Source organism: Scophthalmus maximus, chromosome 17 (genome assembly GCF_022379125.1).
Source record: "Scophthalmus maximus strain ysfricsl-2021 chromosome 17, ASM2237912v1, whole genome shotgun sequence".
NCBI lineage: Eukaryota > Metazoa > Chordata > Actinopteri > Pleuronectiformes > Scophthalmidae > Scophthalmus > Scophthalmus maximus.
In genome coordinates, this window is record NC_061531.1 from 18600280 (window position 1) to 18626775 (window position 26496).

At 45.4% G+C, this 26496-nt stretch overlaps 1 protein-coding gene across 1 annotated transcript in view; it reads right to left on the reverse strand.

The window, feature by feature from the left end:
• Positions 1 to 6677: 6677 nt before the first annotated feature.
• The window catches only part of grin2ca (glutamate receptor, ionotropic, N-methyl D-aspartate 2Ca), a 46629-nt gene continuing 26810 nt past the window's right edge, over positions 6678 to 26496 (reverse strand). Inside the window, exons 4-13 of the mRNA XM_035616523.2 lie at positions 25358 to 25472; positions 21329 to 21540; positions 17310 to 17478; positions 15484 to 15637; positions 15060 to 15185; positions 13764 to 13993; positions 11549 to 11709; positions 11246 to 11433; positions 10260 to 10492; positions 6678 to 9205 (exon numbers count right to left, since the gene is read on the reverse strand). Of these exons, the coding sequence (XP_035472416.2) occupies positions 7580 to 9205; positions 10260 to 10492; positions 11246 to 11433; positions 11549 to 11709; positions 13764 to 13993; positions 15060 to 15185; positions 15484 to 15637; positions 17310 to 17478; positions 21329 to 21540; positions 25358 to 25472 (3214 nt within the window). The 3' untranslated portion in view covers positions 6678 to 7579. The remainder of the gene's footprint in view (positions 9206 to 10259; positions 10493 to 11245; positions 11434 to 11548; positions 11710 to 13763; positions 13994 to 15059; positions 15186 to 15483; positions 15638 to 17309; positions 17479 to 21328; positions 21541 to 25357; positions 25473 to 26496) is intronic.

Genomic DNA, 26496 nt, shown 5'->3' on the forward strand with positions numbered 1-26496 from the left:
AGAATCTGAAGATTTCTCGAATCGCAACGATATTGTAAATAGTCCTCTGCCTTTTTTTGAGTGTGTTGCTCAAGGTTCAAGTGGTTTGTGCTGATTTGTGAGCTGCTCTCGAGTCAGCTGTGAATCCAACAGAGGTGTAAATATGTATTGTGTGTAATTACTGATGGAGATGGCACAGACTTTAAGGTTCTGCCCCGTAAAGGACTTCAGAGTGACTTTGTGGAATCTGTTTGTCCTAGTTTTTGGTTTCATATTTCAGCTGTTGGACTTTAAACTTGTCGGTCAGTGTCTTTGCTCCCCACTCTTCTTCGTCAGTCTGTCGAAATGATTCTGTTTCTCGCTGTTTTTGTTTTGCTGTCGGAATTTTGGCGATACCCGAGTTTGGACACATGGCAAACGGTGACTTTCTGCTCCGGCTCGCATCCTCTTCTTATTCTCATCCACACACACACGTGTCCTCACACCACCCCTACCACAGCCTCAGAGTGACTCTTGATTTATGGAGTGGTAGGCAATTTATTCAATGTGTGGATGTCCCAAGAATTCAGATATGAAGCTGCTCTGTGGATGACGGAGACTCGGAAGGAGGAGGGAGGGTCGATACCAGTCAGACTGCAAATACTGGGGCTGTCTTTGTGAGGACCAGTTTGAATGTTGCAGAAAGATTTGGGTATTAGGGAGATCTGGGTTGCTAATAATGTTTGTTATCTGAACCGAAATGGTTTTAAGTAAGGCTTAAGTAGAGCAGGAGAGCCAACATAACCTGTAACATTTCCATTATAGGCCGGAGCTCAGAGAACATGAGGGAACCTGGAAGATGCAATCGAGTCGTTATAAGTACTGCGATAAATAGTTGACTTTCAAGGTAAGTGCTACCCAGGCGAATTTATGTATTTCCATAAAAAAGAGATCAGCATTAAAGTTCCGTCCCTTTGCCACAAACATCAGTGCCCTTTGCATGTGCCGAGTGTGTGTTCTGTCGTTTGTACCGTGAAGAGGAAAAGGTCCGTTTTCCTTTTCCATGACCACCACACTGACATGAACACATACTCATTTGAATGCGGGCGCCGTGTGCCGCAGAGCAGATAAGTGGCGGAACCTCAGCGACCTGACGACGGTGTAAAGGAGGAGGGAGGAGAGAACGAGCAGAGGTCACGAAATCAATTGTGTTTTCCAAACGGTCCCGAGTCGCTGCTTTTTTTCTGTTAATTGATCAGACTGCGGCTTAATTAATGGCGTGCCACTCTAACGGAGGATGGTCATCAACGGCACAAGGTCGCCGGGGAAGAGAGATCCCGACCCGAGGAGCCGGAACAGCTGACGTGACAAAGAGGTCGACGTACAGAAATGTTCCTGGAGCGTGAAACATTCAACACGACTCACTGCCGTCACATCAAAAAAAAAAAAAAAACATTGTTCAGTTCGCGCCATCGAGCTGATGGTAGGACGCGTCATGGGCACCGAGCTGTGTGGGTGAACGGCAGGTCACCGGTTTGAATGTCCGGGCCTGATGGCAAACTGTTTCGGATGCAAGCGAATGATTACAGGGTAAATGTTAACCAGCCTGTGGTTTTTAGAGGTTTACGGCCATATGGTCATCCACATTTCAAGGGTACGCGACACACAAGGTCAAAGTCTGTGGAGCAGGTCACGACGAGCAGGATTGAACAACGTCCACCCCCGACCTCCTGCTCGTGCAGACTCCCTCCCTGCATCAGCTGACAGCTTCCTCCCATTCTCCCCCCGTCATAATCACGGTGGCCTCTAGATGGCGCCTAACAATGTAACAATTCACCGTAACCTTGGTTTGTATGAGGCCCTTCTTTTAGCACACAGATGACGAGCGTGCCCTTCAGAGGACGCCAGTCTCATTCTTTACCCAAGGGATATCTATGCTGAGATATTTTATACTAGGAGTTAAATATATAATAAACTTATTTGTCCCATCATTTTGGCAAACTCTGTTAAAAAAAGAACATCCCTGCAGGAAAGAATAATACATAATAATCAAGTTAACAGAAAGGGATTTGAGACGTGACTTGAATGTATCTAATATTGTACATTTAAACTTCTGACTGTAAACAATACATTTTAAAAGCTATTTTTTTAAATGTATGTTTTTCAAATTGTGCCTCTACATGGTTTAGTGAATGACACAGAACAAAAAAACTTTACTACAAGCCTTCAGAACAGCTTCAGCTTGTCGTAGATTCTGTGAACTCGGGATGAACTTTCCTTTTTGGGGGGATTTTTATAACACTGCCCTCTCAGGAATGTTACCCATTATTTTCTTTTGGAACATCATATTTTTCAGCTCATTTGTTTGGATTTTTCCTTTTATTGTGTCTCCTCTCTGTGCGACAAGTCATTAAACTGCAGGTTGGCTTTATCTTCCCTCTGCATGCACATTCTTGAGAGAAGCCAAACATATGATTTTATGTCCAAAATCTATTTGATATGAAGCAGAATTGCCCCTGTAAGCACTGAACACTCAACTATATTCTGTGGTGCATCATCCCATTCCCCTGCTGTCCTGGCACCGCAGACACTAACGCGTGTGGCCCACCATCTTGTCCTGAGAGTGCAGCTCAGAGGAAAGCCCCTGCGGGACCCCGACTCAACTGCAGGCCTTGGGATAATGGCTGATGGAAATCGGGCTCCGTCATGGCCGCCAATCTGCTCCGCTGAGCCTGCGTGGGCTCCTGGCCCCGGCTCACTGCCGGTCCCAGCGCATTGCCCCGCGGTCTGCTCGGTCACTTGCCAACCCCGGGGCCCAGATGCCGCGGCATCTGCCCCACAGACACAGCGTAATGCTGATGCCCCCGCGGGCCCGGTGGACCGGCCCGCTGCCAAAGGACTTGGATCCACCAGGCGCCTGTTGCTGGCCTGTGTCCCGTGGCTCGTGGATCCATCCTCAACAAAACTGCTTCGTTTCATTCACCCGGTCCGGAACGTGTGGACATTCGTGAACGACGTGAAAGGATGTTTTTTTGTTGAATGATAAGATGGAGGAGAAAACATTTGCATAGATTAATGCATCAAGATTTTCTTTTTCTTCTCTGTTTACTTTTCCCCCGCAAACTAACTCCAGCAACACTTTGAGAGTAAAGGAACAACTTCATTGTCAAACTTGGAAGAACTTGAAGTTAGGCCAGAATTCCCTCTCATGATCCCCCCCCCCCCTCCCTTTTCTAAATATGAATGATCCTCTGAAGGTTTAATCTGAGACGATGCTCAGGTTTGGTTGGAGGCGTTTTGGACCTTCGACAGGAGACGAAGCTCTGACGCATCTTTGGGTTGTGGCAAGTTTCGCTTCCAATAAAACAGATAAAGTTAATTAATCCTTATTTGCATGTCTCGACAAACATTTGGCCCATCACTCATGGGATTACATACCACTCTTTATTAAAAAAAAAAATCTTATGTTTGTGTTTCCTTGGAAAAAAAGCAATGGAAAACAAAAATTTAACATAACTCTCCATGAAAAGTTTATACAAATAACTATGAAAATAATGATAAATACACTTATACCTACATGATGCTCTTCCCATTTGTACATTATGGATCATGTATAATGATTATAAAGAGCAAAGATATGAACATCTTTTACAAAATGATCATAGACTGAGAATATTGATCCGCCCACCCCTCCTCTACGTAATGGTTCAATATTTTATAATTGGCGACATTGAGGGGGTCAACACCGTCGCTTTAATCCATACCAGTCGCTTCACGGCATTATTTTATTCTTCCATTAGCCTAATCTAGTGATGCCTTTGACCGGATGTCCACAACCCACCTCCCTCCTCCCATGGGCTGATGAAATGGATCCAGGTCATTCATCAAAACTACATGGACACGTTTCCCCTAATACCACACACACACACACACACACACACACACACATTCAACTCTTCACCCATCTACCAGAGGCCTGTCGAGGTCCGACAGCCGCGCAAACCAAAACCCACCGAAATAAATACGGTCAATACCAAACAGCGTTTTTTTAAACAGAATTATGTTACAACCAAGTTTTCGGCAAGTCGCAGCAGCGACTGCGTTCCCCCCGCTGCATGAAGGGGGTCATTTGAAGGTGACACGGTCGACTTTGACGGTCGCGATCCGGCGGAATAAAAAGTTGAATCTTTTTTCACGCCCCGTTTCCCGTTATTCTGTCCGGGCTCCCTGCGCAGAGCTGTCATCCCTGCGGCGGACGGGGAGTTCAGGGATCCGTCAGGCGAACAGCGGGCCTCGGCCTCCGCCCCTGGTCCACACACACACACACACACACACACACACACACACACACACCATGACTGTGCTAATGAGAAGGGCCTCGACGGGTCAGTGTGTGTGTGTGTGTGTGTGTGTGTGTGTGTGTGTGTGTGTGTCGGGCTCTGAGCCAGCTCTTTTCCGTCCAGGTGGTTTGATTAAACACTTCGCTAACACGCCGTCTGCGGGTTAAGTGAAGGGGTCGAGGAGAAAGCGCGAGGGGCGGAGCAGAGGCAGCGGAAACGCAGAGTGCAAGTGAAGCATTGTGTCGTAGTTGTTGTTGTTGTTGTTTGGTTTGTGTGTTTTCAGGCGAACAGACTGCATGAACAGATCCGTATCCAGGGAAACCAACTGTAGGTGTTTTTTTATGGCACGTTGTGTTTCTCTCAACGTGTGAAAAAAACAAGAAGAATCAATTCTTCCTCTCCTGCGTGGAGGAAAAATGATAAGATGAAACACCACTCACTTCTGAGCTTAGTTTGAACTCTCACTGACCTCTGAGTGTGTGTGTGTGTGTGTGTGTGTGTGTGTGACCTATGAGATGTCCTCATTATGAAGTGACGGTCTCCACAACTGCACAGAAACGGCCCAAAATGAAGTTGGCACGACGACCGCGGCGCGGCGGAGCGTTGGCAGCCAGGCCAGGAATCCAGTGTCATTATGTTTTTTTCCTGGCGCCTTCCCCGGCCCGTTCATCAGGACTAAATTACCACTTAGTTTCCACTTTATTACTCCGTCTGACAGTGTTCGTCTTAATGCTGTTTGAAAGCGACGCGTCATTTTTCCCCCTGATTGATCCGGAAAATGAGTGACACCCGTCACGTTGATCCGGTGTTTGTCAGTGTTCGCTTGTCCACGTGAATGCCTAGACGAACATCCTCAACCAAATGGAACGTTAGCACCGTGGTCGACTTCTCTCTGGCCAAGAGACACTCAGATGTGCCCACTGAATAGATCTAACTTTGACGTGTTCAACGTGCTGAAGGGGAATCAAGAGTGAAATCATATTCAGTAACGCAGTCCCAGACTTTAGATCTGAAAAAAAAAAACATCCACTATTAATGAGGTAAAATTGGAAGAAGAAAAAAGAAATGTCTCGCATGGCTCGTCCCCCGTACGCGCTCCACCACTCCGAGAATTCGTAGATCGCGGCGCGCGCGAGGGAATGAGTTTGTCACGTTGCGCAGCGCACAGATCACAGAATTAAACATTAATTACTGTGTGAAACTTATTGGAGACCGCTCTGGCCAGTGAAAAGAGCTCGTCCATCCATCTGCAGAACATTTACTCACTGCGTTTCCACAAATTGGTTTATTCAGCCGGGAGTCAGTTTCTCACACGTATTAAGTGCTCGTGGCATTAATCTCTCTTTGTCCAATTAGGAGCGTCGCGCTTCTTTATGATCCTGGGCCTCAGTCTGTGATATCAGGGAGAGTGCGCCAAGCCGAGCGGAGCAACTTTTCCACTGTACAGTCCTGCATATTGATGATAAATATAGTTATTGGCTGCACACACTGGAAAATAAAGGTCCTAGTGATATAAATATCAGTAAATCCATGCACTTGGTAATATTTACATCATAATTCTTATAATAATTCTAATAATTCTCATCCCAAAGGTTTTTTCATTGATGTTATAATTCTCAACCTTCAGTTGGTGAATCCTGCAGAGACCCTGCGTGTGTATTGGTCTTTTTGAACGTTGATCCTTAAGTTCCACTAATTTCTTCACAGGGAAATCCCAGGTCCTAAAATGGTGTAACACAGTTTACGTTAGAGCTGCAACAGTTAATAATGGATTTCTAGATGAATCGCCGTTGACGTGTGAAGCACACGTTTGTGTCCACGCACCCCGGAACTTGGCGCTGTGTGTTCAGCGTGCTCAGAAATACATGGTTGTTCATGCTGCTGTTCTCCAATTCTGCTTCTGGTTGATTATTATGTCAGTTTGAACTCTTGTGCTGCTGGTTTGTATATCTGCTCTTAATTCTGAATACATTTTTGCTTTGGTGGCTGAATTAAATTCATTTTCTCTCACGCTTCTTGTTCGGCACTTGCGCAGCTGTGATGATCTCACGCTATTGATTTGTGCAGTGACGGAGCATCAATCCTGGTTATGTTAATTAAATAATGCAATGTCTTGTTCCCCCCTCAAAGCTCACTGAAGTCGTGCTTTTGGCAGAGGATTTTTGGTGAATCACTTTTACGGAAGTAAACCCGACAGTTGTCCTGCGCCCGAGACCGTATATATATAAAGACCGACGACATGACAGCTCCCCAAATAAATCCAAATCATCTGCATCGACAAATATCTAGATTCATCTATCTCATCCACTATGGGCTGTTCCCAGGTAATGGCTGGAGGAGGCATTTTGTCGGAACACACCAAGGTCAGAAGTACAGACATTCATTATCAACTTTGTATTTATACTGTATTCACATAATCACCTGTTCTGTGTGAGTTGACAGAGTTGAAATCATAAATTGTGTGTACAACAGAGCACAGGTAAAAAGTAGAGTCACATTCATTACATCAGCATGTTTTACATACAGATCGAGATGACAGATGATTCCAAAAAGGTCCTTGAGATGACCTTGTTCTTTATTATTAAAGGGAAGTGAAACATTGGAAATACACATGATATATATCTATATATATATTTTAAATAATAATGGTTTTCCCTTTTTTAAAATCCTAGTCAATTACAGTAATGGACTAAGGAGCAGAAAAGCCCCAGAAGCAACTTTGCACCCAAGGTCGTGGTGCTGGAAAATTCACAGAAGAGATGTCAGGGGGTTTGATGACAAAATGATCTTGATGATTGATCTCTCAATTGAAATGGTGAAATGGTGAGTACTGAAATGATGGTGGGGGGGGGGGGGGGGGACATCTGAAGTTGTACTCAGATTGAGAGGCTACAGTATAATATCTCCCAGTAGTCTTTCACATTGCAACACATCATTTAAAAATCCTTTAAATAACAATCACTAGGTTAAATTTTTTATGTATTAAATAATTTCCTAATAATGCCTTTTCTTTTTTCTTTTTTTTTTTTTTTTGCTATTATTAGTTTGGCTTACAAAGTCCCAGCATCAATTCACTTCTCAGTGTCTTCACCTTTTACATTTTCGCTGCCTAGGATATTTATTGCACTCATAATTGAGAGTCGGCGCTCTCAAATACACTGTTGGTGTAGAGTTAGATTTTTGCTTTAACCAGAGGCTGAAGGGTGAACCCCCCAGGCATACCCCCTCCTCAGAGGGGACTCGGCGTGAGAGCCGATTGGCGGTCCAGTAAGGATGGTGGCTCAGACCTCAGACTCCAGGCTGGATACCCTGCCCCAGGGCTTTGGCACATAGGGACTGTTAACTCTCCGCGCCACCAACACCTGCCTCCGCTCTCTGCTCGCAGGGCCTGGGTCCTCCCTCTTCCCTGTGGCGTCGTAGGCCCCGAACATATTGTTGTGGTACACCACCTGCCTGTCACTCATACGAGGCAGCATTGCTGCGTTGTCAGGGCAGTGGCTTGCGCAGGGGAACAGGTGGCACATGTCCTTGGAACCGTCGTACAGGTGGGACGGTCCCTGGGCCAGTGGCCCCACATACACTGGTAAGTCTGTGTATGAGTTCAGGTAGGTGGAGTAGTGTCTGTGCACCACTGTGGAGGAGGAGCGGCGCAGGGCGGCGGCATTCTGCAGGATGGCTTCCCTGTACGAGGGCAGCCGGGTGGACTCGGAGTACTTGAGCTTTTGCTTGTATGGGTAGGAGCCCATGTGCGCTGGGTCCAAGTACGCAGGCTCAGCAGCCAAGGGGTAGCAGGACAGGTTGTTCCCCAGACTGCCATATAGCTTGTGGGGTTTCGGGTTGGCCACTACCACCCGTGGAAACAAGTCAGGCATGTCTGCGCGGGCGGAGGGAGATTTGGATGTGGAGGGCTTTGTTTCGTCTACCTGATGGACCCTGTCGTTGCCCCATGTGGCTCTGAGAAATGAGGCTCGGCGGTTGAGTTTGTCCTTCCCCAGGAGTGGTATGTCATCCGTTTCGGGCTCCAGATAAGACTTCATGCAGGAGTTGCAGCTGGTGCTGCTGCCGCCTGGGTAGTGTCTCGCGGTGCAGGAAAGGGCAGCAGCATCAGAGGCGTGGCTGTTGAGGAGTTGATTTGCCCTCAACTCAGCAAGGCAGGATCGAGGTTCATCGTAGTCGCCTCTCGCTCTGGGGTCTGCAGCATCAAACACATAGCTGTGGGACCGCCTCCTCCGGGTCACACAGTCAGGCGGGTAGCTAAACTTCCTCCTTATTGGCCCTTTGTGCTCCACGTAGATATCGGGCACCTGAAACTCCCTGTAGGGAACAAAATGAGTCGTGGGGTGCCGCGCCGGATTCTCCACATACAGCCTGCCGCCGTGGTGGGGGTTGGCTGAACCAGAGGGAGCAGGGTCCCTCATGGCAATGTGTGGGCTGCTGAGGCTGGAGATGGGCAGAGTTCTCTCCAGGACGTGCTGACTGCTGCGAGCGGGCAGCGTGTAGCGGAGTGGGGTGGGCCGGGTCACCACGCGGGGCTTGTCGAGGAGGGGCTGGGTGGAGGTGTCCCCGTAATGACCTGGGAACGTGGGTGTGAGGGCCCTGTGGGGGTAGGGCGAGTGGTTGTCAGTGATGCTGGAGATGTAGGGTAGACGGCCGTGGGTCATGTCCGTGGCCATCACTCGGGGTGGCAGGCCGGCCCGCACATTGTCGGCCCCCCGCCTGCTCCAGCTCTCTAGTGTTTTGGTGGCGTTGTCCAGCGAGTTCTCCACTCTGGCGGAGGACACCATGTCCTTGGCCGTCTTCAGCATCTTCAGCATATTGGCTTGTGTGTAGGTGGTCGTGACGTCCGGACTCGGCATGCTCCCGTTGCGGTCAGATTGCTCCACTCCATTGAAGCAGCTGTAGATGCCCTGCAGGGAGACGGAGAGGTGAATTTACTATTTTAAAGCCTTATCAGATTCCAGAATGAACCGCGACGATCCACTGAGCTCCCAAAAGTCTTTCAGGCATGTTTCACAACTGTCGTCTTGATTCATTTTGGTCAGTTTCTATAGAATATCCATCAATTTAAACTGAGCAAATTAAGTGGAAAACAAGTCATATAGAAAAACTGTCAACGCAGAAAGAGATTCATTGTTGTTTTTGGGTAGTTTTTATGTTAGAGTTTGAAATGTTGTTAGCACGGCCGGATCTTACAAAACCCCGGACCAAGCATATAAATGAGTTGCTGATCATGCACCCACCATGTCAGTTCCTCCATTTTTTATCCCAGTGGCTTTATTTTACTTTCAAATTTGTGCATCACTTTGGAATTCTTAATCTGACCTCTGACTGCTGTTGACACACAGATGAAGGTGTTTTAATGGGGCAATTTAAATTCAATTTCTCGGGCGTGACGACCATCACAATATTGCAGCAAGTATCCATGAAATCCTCTTTTATTGCTTTCAACTCATTTTTTGTCTTGTTATATTTTTTTTATATTGTTGTCCCTGAGCAGAACCATGGTTCTTCACTGATTTGATTCGACTGCACCGACAATATTTGTCAAAGCTACGTTTTGAAGGATACCCCGGAAGGACGACAGCAGGCTTCATAACTGCATATTATTCATGCAGCGAGGCCGTCGCATGCGTAACCATCACGTCGCCTGCAGCTTCTGTCTGCGTGGTGTTTTGTAGCTTGTTTGGCCGTAAGATTACTTTAATTTGAAAATGTTCATAGAGCAAACACAACTCGGCTATAAAAGGAGCTGTAATCTTCACTACTGAAGATTTCACATCCACAGCTGTTACTGGAAGACACACACGAGCGTTTATGGAACGACACAAGTTGTACTTCCCATGTTGCTGCGTTTACGTCCTACATTTCATTGGCCAAATATTTTAAACATTGCATAAAGGTTATAAATGCTGTATATTGCAGTGAAGTGAACCGATGTGCGGTCTCTGCAGGGTTACGTACTCTGCTGATAGCCAGGAGGAAGTCCAGGCGCTCTGACTTGCGGACCGAATGACGCAGTTTCCAGTAGAGCAGGTGTTCCCACGCAAAGACCAGCAAGCTCAGGCCCATGGCCACCAGGAGCATGTAGAAGACCCCCGCCATGTTGTCAATGTCCAGCTTGGTGCTCATCACCTCCTTCTTCTCGTTGCGGCAGATGCCCGTTAGCCAGACTGTCTGGAGCTTCTGCGTGTCACCTGTGTGTGAGGAGCACAGCATTACGGTACAGGCTTAATCCCTTGTTTGCACAACTGTATTATGTAGGGAACTTTTTAAGTGAGTAATGAAACATTTGACAACCTCTCACGAAATGCATTTCCATGGGATAATAAAATGTCCTAACCCTTCACCCCAGGTTGGGGGTATCCTCAAGGCGGTTTGGCTTGAGGATAAGGCTTATTGATAATCTGCTAATTTATTAAATCCCTGTATATGCCAGGTTATACTAGATAGTCCAAATAATGTGAAAACTATTTTCCCCTACTTTTAGTTTAGCCTTCACAGCACTTTGTGTGTGGCCTCTCGGTTTGACATATGCAATGAGCTGCATAATCCCTCTTACCATTTATTGCATATTGCTGCCGCAGGTGATCAGGCTTCTGCCAGAGGCTTCAAAAATATTTTTGCCAGAGGAACTCAGGCTAGCAGAGAAACTGTCCACATTACAAACCACCTCTTGAAACTAGATTTATCGACACACATTCATGATTTGGTTTAAAATGTTTACTATCATAACATATTGTACCTTATATTCATACTATTTCCCCCTTGACCCTTTTATAGTTTTTCTTTAAAAATGGCAGTTTTTATTGATGAAAATTCATTAATTCACATTTGGGTTTATGGAAAAAAAAAAACACTTATTGTAGCTATTGTAACATTATTGGTGATATTCAATGAAATCCAGGATTTCTCCCCGTGCGTCCTGCATGTACATATAAATAAATTACCATCAGCCAGGAACTGGAGCAGAGCCAGGTCGATGGGTCGCTTCCAGCGTGAATCCTTCTGCAGGGCGATGCCGTAGCCAGTGGTGGCAAACACTTTGCCACTGCCAATGGTCACCAGCTTGCAGCCCTCGTCTTTGCCAGCCATGTAGTTCAGCACAGCAGCGTCATAGATAAAGGCATCCAGTTTCCTAGTACAGAAAAGGACTCATGACCCTTTGGCTCCGCTTTACTTTTTCCAGTTCTGCTGTGTGTATGTATATAATATACATGTATACCGTATTACAACGCTTGGCAGACACCTACCCTGTTTTGAGGCTGTTCAGGGCATCCTCTACTCCCTTCTGGTTGTATTTGACCATGTGGGAGTGCATCTCGGGGTAGTTACTCCTTATGTTGCGCTCCGTGCTGCCATTTGGGACCGTACCAAAGCGGAACGGAGGATACTGCTCCTGCGGCTTTTGAAACTGTCGAGAAAAGAGGTGGCGAGAGGGTTGAACGGAAAAAAATGAATCTCTGATATTGATGGTTTTGCACAATTTTTCATGTTCAAACATATATGAACTGTCATTGTAGAGTCCTTGGCTTATGAGCATATGGTGTTTGTGTTTGCGATGTCCGTACGGCACTCTGCGTCGTGTCGTTCTGGCCGTTGGCCCAGATGAAAAGCTCTGAGCCACTGATACACTGACACTCACCACGCTGGCGGTTTTGTCATTTCCTGCCACAACCTCCGAGTGCTTTCTTTCATGCTGCTTATCTCGCCGGCCTCTCTCGCTCTGTTCATTTACACATCTAACTCTACAATTCAAAGGCCTGACTATCAGGAGAGGAACTCTTGTGTCCCAGAGGGATCCGAGTTTCTTTCATCCCTTTCTTGTCTGCGGTGAAAATTGAACTTCTCATTTTATTCTTCTGCTTTTGGCAGCACTGTATGCATTTAATTAGCTGTGGGGGCAGGAAGTGGGACAGGGTGGAGAGGCAATCGACAAAATTGCAGTTTTTCATTAACCTCAGGCAGATATGCTCGCGGTACGTTAGTAAAAGGCGCTCTGTTATCAAACTCTTGAGCAATCTATCAAGGTCAAGTTTATCCCTGAGAGTCTTTAAAATCTGTCCTCCGTCCGTCCTCCATCCTCAAAACAGACTAAATTAAAAAAACTTAAAAAGATCAAAATGGTAGAAACCTCGAACTTCCAGGATGTCAAATTGTGGGTTTGTGTAAAGAGTGGACAGTAGTAGTAGTAGTAGTAGTAGTAGTAGTAGTAGTTGTTACAACCAGGAACTATGAAGGTTCAACAGAGAAAGGATACCATGCCGTCAAGTGATAAATGACCATTACACAAACAACTGCGTTTAGGTTATTACAATGATGTGTGTCGGCGAAGGGATAGATTGCGGTCATGGCTATGAGATATGTCGATTGTAGGATGAGAATCTGTGTTGCTCTGAATGGCTACGCCGACGTCACCTCTATGAAGACATCCTGCTATTTTTGACCTTTGTCGAGACCCACGGGAGGTCTCTCACAAGGAAAATGTTAACATGTGTTGCTCAAAGTGTTTGACCAAAGGGCTCGTGCCCAGCTCCCTGGGTTTTCCTATTTTGCCGGCAACATTTTCTGCTCATATAGAACAGAGATGTAGTGCGACGCAGACGAATGGTGGACAGGAGGAAGGGCGATGTCAGAGTCAACATGATGTGTTACCCCCCTAGCACAAGGACTTCCTTGATAAGTGAAGTGTCCGCTCTGTGGGGATGAAGTAATCATCTGCCTTAACACAGAGTCGCTGTGCTCGACTCCATCACTCTCTCCTCTGATGCAAGGTCACTTTCTGTGGCTTCATCTTGTTTCCTCATTTACATTTACTTAACCCGAGGGGTTCACACACAGCTGGACTGACCGGCGATTCAACCCTCCTTTTTCCAACACGGGATGCTGTTAATCTGTGGACTCGCTCTTGAAATGGCTCCGTTTCGTTCTCCGCGTATAGCGGAGTCAATATATAATGAGACGAGAATTGTAAACGCCTGCCAAAGTCATAATGAGCGGTGGACAGCTTGGTCTTCTTTTTCCACAAATACCTCCTTAATCCTTTCAGTCGCCTGCGGATCAAAGAGTCGACAAATCATTTCTTCTGCTGACGGTTTAACGCGGATTTCCTTGTCAGTACTCGTATAAAAAACACATCCGCAGGCCAGAAAAGTATATGCAAAAGGTACCAGAAGTTATTATCACCGTCTGCTCCGTAAAAAATCCTCTTGTGTATTTCATTCAAAGGCCTTTCACAGTCATTCCCGTCTACAGAGTCTTGGATGTAAACCAAGTCCAATACTTAGTCAATGAACTCCTTGTCCAACAAATATCTGAAGGCCCGATGGCCCAATGGCCGAGGGCCATCAGATATTTGGCAATTTTCCTCTCATAGATCTACCACACACCGCAAAAATAATCCCGATCTGTACGTCCAACAACAACACACACACGGGACGGTCGGCCGCGGTGGCGGGGGCTCTGTACCTTTTTGTCGCTCAGTCCCGAGACGGTGTCGATGTACTGCTCCTGGATCATGAAGGCGGCCAGGTTGGCCGTGTAGGACGCCAGGAAGATGACGGCGAAGAAGGCCCAGACCAGCACCATGATCTTACTGGTGGTGCCCTTCGGATTCTCGATGGGCACCGAGTTGTTGAAGACGATTCCCCACAGCAGCCACACGGACTTCCCGATGGTGAAGGTGGGACCGCCGGGATCTGAGGAGGGTTACGGTACAGTCTGAACGTGGTGGACAACGCTGGAGGAAGTACACTCAGTCCTGTACAGTGACTGCAGCCTAATGGTCCCATTATTAGTATGACTGCCAGAGCTGTGGAAACGTAAATGTAGTTTCTGCTGATTTATCCTCCCTTTTGTTCCCATCTAATTTACATTAAGAGAAATCATGTATTATGTTCAACAAGGACATTACATCAGTCCCCCCCGCAACCTTTTATTGCCTATTTCACTTTAGAACAAATCTGAATTTGGACGGAGCCAATGTGCACATCTGTCACAGTTGTGACTTGGTTGTGTCTGAAAGAAAACTCGGTGTCCAAAGTCCAAAGTAAAATGTATCAAATTGATTTTCATGTCGCCGCTACGTGAAGAGAACAAAGGCATCTGAGAAAAGATCTGGAGCCGAGCCAGGAGAGGGGCCCCCCTGTTGGCCTCACTTCATCCATTAAAAGATATTTTATAGACCACATGGCTCCGAGATGAAACCGCAGTGTCTCAATTTTCCAGGCATTGATCCGACATGTGGCCACTGTAGAAAGTCTTTAGATTCGCAGGTTCTCCGGCCCCTGGAGTCGAGTGTGTGCCGCGGCTCTTTGTGGGAGCGCAGGGATGCGGATACCCTAACGAATTACTTAAATCACATTATGCCTTTCCATTTCCTGCTTTTGTCTGCATGATGGCAAAATAAAATTTAATTTTATTGTGATGTATCAAACTGCGTATTCAGAGCAAATTTAAAAAGAAAACCATTTTCATCGTGTGAATACAAATGTACAAACAAAAACTTCTATCCAACTTCATTAATGTGAATGATGAGTTAAAGCTACAGTGTGTAACATTTTAAAGAAGTTATTCGTTGTCCATAACTATGTGTTCATATATGTATAATCGTATAATGTAATAATAGTTACGTGAGGTGGACCCGACCTCCGTGTGAGTTGTTTGCTACGTCGTGGCGAATACGGTTGTTGCACAAAACGGTCCAGAATTCGTCGCATTCGCGTTGAATTTTCAGCGTGGCCAGGGGAGGGAGGTGAGACTCACCTTTGGCAGTGACCAGGCTGCGGTTGTACCCGACTGGACTGCAGTATTCAAAGACGAAGACTGTGATGGCCACGACGGTCAGACACATGACGAACATCATCACCCACACGGCCGGACTGTACGGTTCTGCAAGGGATCAGAGTGGCCAAGAAGCCAAGAAGAAATTACATGTAATAAATACAATTAATATTAAAACTGCAAAAATAAGACAATAAAAAAAATTGTTATAATACAATGCTATTGAAGATTATGAAGAAAATATAATCATGGACAGTTTGACCAGAAAACTATTAAAAACTATTAAAATACAATATTATTATGTTGATCAAAATAACAGACACTGCAAAAGACAATACACAAAGTGAATTAAAAAAATAAAACGATATGCAAAGCCCTATGTTTTCATTCCTGTCAAGTATCTTACCCAAAAAGGCAGATGGTGAGACCGTCCCGTTACTTCTGGCCACCATCACACTGATCCCCGTCTCCACGAACGGCACCGAGAAGTCGATAATCTCCGAGCGCTCTTCGTTTATGGTCAGCGAGCCGATGGCCATGTCCGCCCGTTTGTAGAACACCTGTGACGGGGACGAAAGTCGACAGATCATCTTTTTGTTGTGGCTTGAAAGTGCAAACGTTTGCCTGGCGCTGTCGTAATTTTGGTAATAATGGACGCCTGGTGACCTTTGAGTTAAATCTCATCCGTCGCTGATGTCAACACACGCGCCGACACAACCAAACATGCCAGACGGACGGCGGCGGTGACATTTCCACGTGAAGCTTGATCCGCCATCTAATCCATCTCTAATCCATTGTAAAGTATTGTTGTATATAGTGTAATGTACTAATATACTGAAGCATAATGTCTGTTACGTAAGGCAGGAAGTGGAGCTACAGTAATCGCTGCGGGGCAAAGGTCGCTGATGGTCTTGGCTGAAGAGGAAGTGATGCTATTTTCGATATGAGGTTGTGAACCTCGCAGCGTTCCACTGGACTCCCCGTGACTCCCTCTCCTTTCAACTTTCAGTCCGACCACACCACTGTTCATCATGCTGATGGTAGATTTACACTGCCAGCACTAATGCAGACTGTACGCTCCCCTGCGGAGGTCGATGCCTCATTGGGCACAGTCCCTTGTTTCGGATGGAAGTCGTGGGGAAAGACGCAAACCGATGTTGTGTTCTCCGACTCCTGAAGAGGAGGGCGGGTCCGGAGCGACCTGACTGTGGTGATTACTCACATCGACACGCCTCCTCCTCCTCTTTCGTACAGTTCCTCCTGCACCCACCACAGTGACCTTGCAACTTGTCCGTGTCCTCACTAATCTTGACTGGATATTGCTTTATCCATTTTTTAAATGTAATTTTTTAGCCAAAGCAAAAAATTAAAGACTCACGTCTGAGGTTTTCACTTTGACGCGGGACTCGTAATGAAAGAACAGGATTCCAACTATTACTTTCACCGGGTGTCAGAAGTTAAAAATTATGATTTTCATACGTACAAACTAATGTTTTACTGTAGGTTTTGTGAGCAATATGTTGCAACTTTAAACTGTTGTGTTTTCGCTCCAAGACAATTTGTATTAACACGTACAAATCTTCATTCAATCCGCGACCTGGTCAATACAACGTAAGTAACCGAATAACTTCCATTCTTTAACCTGGTATATGGTTTGGCAGCTGTCGAGGTTATTAATCAGTCAGGGAGGATCTGAGGAATGATGCTCAAATGAAAATATGAAACATAGGATCCAGCAGTCTCTGATGCAGAAGTCAGGATGTCTCATCCAGATATTGCCAAGATCTCTTGCAACATTGTGAAAGTGCAATATTCTAATCCTGAAGTTTGCTCCTTAAACCTTTTTCTTCTAAGGAGCAACTGAATATTAAAACGCCCTTCGAAAAAATAATATATTTTCAACTCTAATTCACTGACGTCAATGCGATTAAAGGAATATTTCCCCTGATGTGCTCATCAGAAAAGTTCCCGTGCACATTCAGTTTGGCACATTCAGCTTTTCACACGCAAGGCCAATGCAATAACTGTAACGGAGCCAAATCTGAACCTTTCAAATAACCTCAAGACTCCGTGTCGCTGACGACGGGAACGTCTTCATTTAATGTTGGCTCTCTGAAGCAGCGGACACGTGTTTTGCTTCACTCTGTCCCGTTGAGAACCAGCCAACGGGAGAATCGACCTCGTTGGCGATCTTCAACTTGATCTTTGTGTAAAACCAGCAGCAGTTCTTACCTCGCCGATCATCCCGTTCCAAATGCCGCGGACCAGCTTGCCGTGCTTGCCGTTGGTGACCAGGTAGAGGTCGTAGGAGAACTTTATGGTGCGGGACAGCTTCTTCAGGATGTCGATGCAGAAGCCCTTGCAGCACAGTTTTGTGTACGCCTCGGTGTGACCCACAATGCTGAACGACAAGAGAGGGAGAGTGGACGTCAGTGCATGTGTCATTCCTGCGCTGTCTCTTTAACAACTGTCTTTCCTTCCCCCCGTTGTTCTGGACTGCTTAGTTGTCATGGTTATGGATGATGCTATTAAACCCTCGTTATTTTATCAATTTGAGGGGAAAAAAAATCTATTGTCATAGCCAATAAATGATTTGTATGATGGGAAAAGCTTATATTTGAAATGAAAATGGCTCCTTGTGAAACATTGGCAATTATTTTGATTTGTAGGGTTGATATGCGCAGAAGGGGAGAAAGAATAACCTTGAACAGGCCGTTATGTGATTATAGCAGAGCTATAATAATGGGAAAAAACACATGTAAGATGATAATCTTATGCAATACAGCAGCCCAGCAGTGAGCACTCGCTTACACGAGGGACAATGCTCTTATTTTTCTTAACAATGTACTCATTAAGGTAATTTAATAAAAATTTGAATACAGTACCTCTGTTTTTTTCACATACAGAAACATTACGTAGTAAGTTTATATGGATACAACCGTATTGTCAAATCAATAATAGTCATTTGATATTAGTAAAAATTTCCAATTTCTTCCGATACTGAGCAATATCTGCATGTTTTTCTATTATCCCTACACAGAAACCAAAGAATCTGAAGAATCGTTAAATGACGTTGAAACACAGATTTCCGATGATACACTGATTTCCATGAGAGTTTATGGCTGCGAAGGAACGAGAGACGGAGAAGTCGATGTAGAGCAGGTGGAGAGGTGAGTGGGGAACCGGTCCACTCCTCACCTCTCCACCGTTTCGACTCTGACGTCAGAATTATTCGCGGACTGCAGTCGGTGGAGTTGGAGCTCGTCCACGGGCTTGTGCATTATGTGACGGCCCCGGCAGATGGACGGACAGCTGGGGCGGCACAAAACAAATCTGACATAAATGAATCACAAACAAACAGTTGCAAGACCAGAGGGGAACTCATCGCTCGGGCTGGGTAATGGCAACTTGGCCATCGCCACCAGTGTTTAAAATGTTTCCTGAAGAGTAGAAATCGAGCAGTTAAAACATCGATACGACGCCAGCAAATTAAAGGATCAATCCACGATTCATTTGCATTTTTCCACTCTCAATCGGTGGACGTCCTTAGATGCTGTACTGTGAATGTATTTTTTTCAAAATCCCAAGAAGACGTATCTCCCTTGTCAGATACCCACTCTGCTCGGAGCGAGCCCCCCAAATTCACAATGTGTTCAGTGGGGAGTAAAAAAACAGCTTTTCTCCTCCTGTGCTGTGAAGCGGGAGGTCACTGGCAAATAAGCTTGGTGCATTGACTGTGACCCAGTGCGTATATCTGGAAAGCAGTTCTTTACTGAGACATGGCTGCAGGTTATGGCTGCACACAGAGTGATAAGGAGAAAGGAGAGGGGGGATTGGAAACGCCTGTGAACAACCCGATGATGTAACCTTGGACGTGTTACGATGAAAGGCCGTCTGCAACGGAGTCAGCGAAAACTCGCTTGATAGTCGCGTCTTTGCATTGACTTTGTATGTGATCTCTGGAGCGTTCATTTGCTTTGGCAGAAACCAAAATGGGCACACTTCAGAGCATACGAGGTGAGCAGTGTGAGGTGATGTGGCAGCGAACCACTGAGCCATGGACACGATGCAGAGAGCACTAATGACATGTCACCCAATCGCCCTCCCCGGGACCGTCGTTCTGATGGATTCTGCGCCCGACCGTCAGGGCCAGGAGGCGATGAGTCAAGCAGGCGCGGCGGCGAGCTGGCAGATCTGAGCCACGACGCTGCCTCAGCAGACCAGCAAGTAAACACAGAGGTCCCAACATCCCCCTTCTCACCAGCTGCCTCTGTTCAGGGCCGGGCCCCGAGTTGGCTGCCAATCGCCCCAAAATGGGTCTTTGGGAATTTCTTGTGAATTAGTCTATTAGGTAATATATTCAAAGTGTGGACATTGTTTGAATAATGTTTTGGAGCTGCTTTATCAATAGTGGCAGGCACCAGCATTTGTCCGACAGTTATTTCCCCGTATGCGCGCTACACTGTCAGTGGCCATCTGTGTAGCCGTGAATGTCTGTATCCCATCTTGAGAAAAATCGAAGCGAGTCATCCACAGCTCATCTTCCTTGGTCAATACCTGTGAATGGATCTGCAGCACCGTGTGCCGCGAGAGACGACCGGCCGACTGCAGTCCAAAGACTCTGGATTTTTCCTCATCCCAGCGGAGCCCGTGTCTGATTTAACGGGAGAGGAGCGTGTGTTAACTGCTTTGGGCTACTTTCATTGTACGTTTGTCAGTTGTCTCTCAGGACAGACAGATGAACGAATGGCCAAGGCGCTGAGAGATTGAAATGGAAAACCCACATTGACTGATGACTTTCCAGTGAGGAAGCGCTGATGTGTGTCTGAGATGTTGAGGGGCCATTGGGGAACTTGAAGGTTTGGAGGAAGTTCAGATAATTAAAGGTGGCTCTGCACAGACTATCAGGAAACACAATTCTCAGCTTGACTGTAACTAAGGGTCAACATTAGTTGACATTAACAACAAGAGACGGACAGACTGGGTAAATAGCTGCTCAGAAATGGAACCAACAGAATAGGCGCTAATGGCAAGAATCTAAAGATGAGGCCTTCGTCTCACTATACACAAAGACCTGAAGCATCTTCACACTTCACCGTTACCTTCGTTGCACCGTCAGTGTCTCCTTCCGCTGACCCAAAGTGTCAATTGCTCTGTTGAACCTCCACCAAAAGACTTTATCTGCTCCTGCCCTGAATTTCCGTGCAGCTCTGTGAAAATGTTCCGTGGTCCGACGAGGGGAGGGATGCACTTCTCACGCCGGCAGAATGATTTGGTCAGCATGAGCGATAAAGCACCCCAGTCGCTCTGTAACGCCGAAGGCACGCCATCTCAATCTTCCATTCCCCTCGTCTCGTTAACACCATTGTCAGTAATGGATAATGGCCCGAGCCTCTCTCCACCACTAATGAACACCAATATCAGTATGCAGGTGTTCGGGATTGATGACATGGCCTAATCGCCCCCCGTCTAATTGATACCCTACCCTGCAGCACATATATTTTCCCGATTGGGTCAGAAGGTTGATCCCTGGGATATTGCTCTCTGGCCAAGCAGCATAATGAGTATCTCAGCTCATTGAGTGATAAGAAGCCATGCCTGGGCTAATGGCACGGGAAGAGCCTCTTAATCTCCCACCTAATGGCACTCTCAAGCTGGATACAAAATCAATTGGGCTGAGCATGTTAACATGTGAGAGTGCATGTGGGACTGTACCGTGATGTAAAGACGGCTTTCTTTGAATGTTTGACTTGAGATGAGCCGCGCACATTGCACACGATTTGCGAATACTGATGCAGCAAACGCTGACGGACTGCAGAGAATCTCAAAATCCCTCATATCCTTTAACATCACCGTGGTTGAGGTGCTATAACCAAGGCACCATCTTTGGAGTCATTGAAAAGGTACGACCCGAGGCCACCGCTCCGGTGTGAGGGGTTGGAACGCAGCCCCGGCTGGTGAATAGAGATCTTTGCCTCTCGGCTCAGCTCACCTCTTCAACAAGATTGGTCTGGTTCAACGCCGGCTTTACCGATGATGCTGCAACGATTACTCTCCGTTTTTACCCTTGTGCCCCCTACCCTTCGATAATGAAAAGCACGACAAGAAACCACAAGCACCTGACCATATAACTGGACAGCAACAGTGGAGACAGGAAACCAGGACTCGAACCGGGGACCAGGTTGATGTGTAGGTGCCGTTTTTGGCTCGTTATGCTGGTGTCAGTGTTGTTGAGTGACAGCACGACTTACGCCTCCGTTTTGTTGGACTGGCGTCGGCAGGGCACGGTGTTGCTGACACATGTACCCGTCAGAGGGTCCACCGCCTCCACGATCACAAAGGGCCGCTCCTCCAGCGTGGCCACCGTCAGATGCCTGTAGTCGGACACGGGCTCCAGGTAAGAGCCGTAGCGTGGCCACACGGGGTATCTCATCTGCAGGATCCCCACCTCGTAGGTCCCCACCTGAAGGAATATCAAGGCAGGAGGGAGGAGGAGTGAGTCGACGCCAGCCAGTTGAGCAGCACAGACATAAGACGCAGGGAAACGTGGATTCTCCTGAGAGAACTACATAACAACAGTTGATAATTAAAAACCTGTTAAACTTTGCAACAAAAACACAGATATGAATAAGTACAGGTGAGGAAAACAAATGAAAGAAAAAGCCTTTTCCTCCTCATATATCTGATGAAACCTGTGAGCATAACCATAATCTATCACAGCCCCCGGTGTTATCCCCAATCCTCTGACTGTATGCACTGTTATCTCACATCTTTGATTTGTGCAAGTGGACGCGGTGCAGCGAGGAGAGTTTTTTTAGTTCGTAGACAGTTTGGATGAAATTGATTTTTGTGTCCCTGGGGAGGTGGAGAGTGCAAAAATACATCTAATGCATTGAAAGCAATTCCACCCCCTGCTATATAAACCAGGCCGGCTAAATTTAATTGGATTGTTGTGGGGGGAAACAAGCGTTCAAGCGAGACTAATACATAATCAAGATCTGGAATTAAACATTTCAAGCTCACTTATTTGAAGATGCCACGACCTGCTTAGTGTCACGTTCCGTTAATTCGACCGTCTGTCTCTCGACTGTTTGAATCAGGCTGTGGAATGAAGGGATGAAGGTCGCCGAGTACCAATCGGGGGAAATATCCCAAAATACAATGTTACATTCCACTGATTGTTAACTTTATGCTGAATCAGACGAGGCTTTTTAATGCTGCTCCGGCTGCCCTAATTCAGAAAAATGTTTTTTTCACCAGATAGTAATGAGAATTGGCCACAGTTGGTTTTTAACTTTCTGAGGGTTTTTTCTTTTTATGGTACAGTAAACACAACCGCTATGATGTTTCTGTCACGTACTGTTTTCACGTGCACAGAGCGATTACACTTGTTATTTATCAACACAGTTGTGATGTTGTATGGTTATGTAATAATCTCTTAATAAAATGAGTTAAATTATTAATATTTTTAAAATGTTAGCTGAAGCCCAACCCCGTAACGAGTAAATGCTAATTAATGGGATTAATTACTGGCAAATGTGTAAGGATTGTTTTTTTTACAAGGCAGTGACTGATAAGAAATTAATTGAATCATAAGCTTTACAATATTTAAAATGTTTTGGATTGTTCACCCAGTGAACCCAAGTGTAAACCAGGGACTCCTGCATATCTCCTCCTTGGATCAATGAAGTATTTCAGATTCTATTTAGCTTTCAACACAAACGCAAGCTCTTTTTTGTCATGTGATGAATTGTGTGCTGAGCAGTTTTGCGTCTGGTTATTGCATTTCCATTTTAGTTTGAACTTTTTTCGAGGACTTTATTAGTTGCGCTGCCTCAGCGTGGTGATTTAACAACAAGAGATAATCTAATATCCTGATAACTTCCCACAGTATAGTCCTGCTTACCCCTGATCTCACAGCCTGTGCACAGTGTTTTAGTCTTTTAAAGCCCCAGCGTCACAGATCTATAAGGCAAACCCGACTCGTGTCCAATATCATCATCTTACCGCTTTCTGAAACATCACGCGCAGAGCTAACTGCAGCTTTACAGCTTAAATGAACATAATCAAATACCGCATACGATTAACGGAAGACGCGTTTGGAGTCTGGAGGATTTTGAACACCTGGATTATTTCAGACGTAGCAACAACATGTTATTTCAAAACCATAAGCACTTGATATTTTGCCGTAACAATCTCCACTCTCGTGGGTTTTTTTTTCGGCTGTTCACAAGATTTCGGAACCTGGCTGCGGGGATTTGGTCCCATCCAGCCACAAAGGCATTAGTGACGTCGGCCACTGATGTTCTGTCTGGCTCGCACTCGGCGTTTCACTTCAGCCCGAAGGTGCTGGATGACCTGGCTGTGCCACACAGCTGGAAAAATAAACCCCTCAAATATTGTTGTCTATACCTTTTAGAGGCTTAGACCAAACCATGAAAACAGCCCCAGATCAAGAATACATGAACAAGTGGGCAGTGCCACTGTACAAATTTGTCCCTACAGTTATTTGTTCCATTTAACATCAACTGAAAAATGTGAAACCAAATTGATTTATTTTTTTAAATTTGTATACAGAAGTGATTTGTTGATTAATATAGTCATGCCGTTTCTTTTTTCTTTGTAAGTGGGGATACAATAAATCCATCTTCATATCATCTGTAGAATATTACTTTAACCCGGGAACCCTGTAATCGGTTATGATATCAAATCCTCCATAGGTATGACAGGAAGTTGACGTCTTATTTATTCTTAATTCTTTATTTGCATCCCCGTCTGAAGGGGAAGGAAAAGGAGATGGGAAAAGCGACATTTTAAAAGTCAGTTTATTTGAGAAAACGCTCGTTCGTGCCGCCGCCGCAAATTTTATTAACTTCCTGAAGAGCTTAAAAAAAACAAAAACACAACAAAACAACAAGTGTCAGTGTGAACAAAATGTTTCTCCTCCCACATAATCTCTGCTGTTGACGCAGGAAAGGGAGACAATCCTGTCTGATCGCACACCGGTCAGGACAGCTTGTCAAAAGGAAATGAAACAACTGAAGGTGCAGGTGCGTGTGTGTGTGTGTGTGTGTGTGTGTGTGTGTGTGTGTGTGTGTGTGTGTGTGTGTGTGCGCTCTTCACTTCAGTTATTCCTCTCTCAGTCACAATGATCCGTTCTTGCTGTTTAAATTCCACTACGCTCACTGGCAATTTTTCAAAATCAATCACAATTTCAATTTAATTTCAGGAAAGTAAACGCATACTAATGGGTTTACTTTCGAAATACCTTCTCCCAGCAAAACAGTTTCTGTCAATATATATATCACGAGCCAATGTCCCCGTTGTAATTGCACCCACCCACCCCCCGACACACACACACACACACACACACACACACAACTGTAATCAAAAGCCAATGTCTGATTCAACAATGAATTCATGTTTCACTGGTGTGCGCCTGTAATTACAGTTACATAACGCCTACTGCCCATTATATCAAAAAACACCACAGAGCAAAGTAATTTCTGTTCTGAGAAATTCGGTTTTTAATTGGGCCACACTGTGCTTATTGATTCATACACAAAATGGCTTCCGTCTTCATTTGACGCTCAAACTGCCCGTGTGCCCCGTCGCAGCGTCCCGTTAGCTCGGATCCTCGACACACATATTGGAAATTAATACTTTTGAACGTGACGTTGAACCGAGGGCTGCTGCCTTCAAACATGCAAACATGCATGATATTGTCATGATCCGCAAGGTACAGAACTATTAAGTTATAGTGGACTCTTTAGTTTGTTTATTTTATTATTCCCCTTAGGTTCTTGATCCATTGTTGTTGTTTCCTGTTTTATTTTGAAGTCCTTTTCCTTTTGTTGCTGCACTTCCTTTCCCGTGTCTTGTTTCTGGTGTCTTTGTTTTTCCTGTGATTGTCTGCACCTGTTCCTAATGTGTCTCACCTGTGTTCAATTTGCCCCGCCCACTTGTGTATATTTAGTCTCTGTGCTTCCCTTCGTCCCCCCCCCCCCCCGGCTCAAGTGTTTTGCCACTGACTACTTTTTGCTACATTTTGTGGACACTGAGTTGGATTTAGTTTTTCTTAACCTCGTAAGTTTGTTTTCTTTTCAATTTATTAAAACATTTAAGTTTCACCACCTCTGCATTCGGGTCCAGTTCCTGCTCAACCCTGACAGATATGAAACTGCGACCGACAGAATTCTCAGTCGGGCGCGTCCCTACTTAGTACAAAGAGGACAATGTTCGGAAATCGCACGGGGGAAGACGCCACGCCAGCGACTCACCTTGTCCCACAGTCGCTCTCGGTCCAGAGTGATGATGATCATGGCCGGGTTCACCAGGTAACCGTTGCTGTTGAAGGAGAAGTCGTTGTGCTCCCACGTGACGTTCAGCATGTGTCTGCGGAGAGCGAACCAAAGAGAAAGATGTTGAGTCACATCGCGAAGAGAAACCGCTCGTCGCCACTGTGGACTGGATGTACTGGGTGAGTTGAAGTCCACAGGCCACGATCCATCTTAGTCACGTGACACGTGCAGTCTGACGACAATAAAAGTGTATATTTTAGAATGGAAGATTTCGGTTTTAGTAAAGTAACGAGAGCTCGACAGTCGTCGTATCGCGGCTCCGTCGATCTGGATCTGGATCTGGAGAGACCAGATTGTGGGACGTTTTTCTCACGTAGTCTTGGTTTCAGAATCGTAATTGATGTAAATTATGCCCAGAAACATTGAAAAACCCGCACATCATAATGTCCCAAAGATGTTTTCAGAAGTTATTCAGTACAGTGTCACATGGAACTTCTCAAATGGGAGCAACGTTTCAGATCAACATTTTTTTTTTTTTTTTTTACCTTTGGCAAATTTATTAAATCAGCATCAGCATCAAAAGGAAAAGCCTGGTGCTTTTACCTACATTGTCTTTTGCAGGTGAGATTAAAGACATTTGATGTTGTTAATCTTAAGGAACAGGAACCTGGTCAAAGATGAGGTATGGAATATTAATATTAATATAATCTGGTCATTAGTATGAGAAACCAGCCTACTGATCCAAATTTATTGACTGGTTATCATGAAATTATTGTTATTTAATGAGCCAATTACACCAATCACACAGAATAATACCTTTTGAATTATTTAAAGTATTTTCAAGAAAAGATTTGTCACAGATTTAATTGACTATTTCTAACATTTACAGACTTTGAATTCACTTTAAGGCATATAAACACGCTGCATTTATTTTCCAAATGTTTTCACGTCGGGCTGCTGCAATTATTTAGAATTATTTTTTTCAATGAATAGATGAAACATTAGTCTATTAAATGTTAAAGAAACGTAACTTCTCAGAGATTTAGGTGAAGTTCTCAAACGTTGCTTTTGTCGAGACAATTAATCAATTATCAAGACAGCAGCAGGTTATTTTTGTA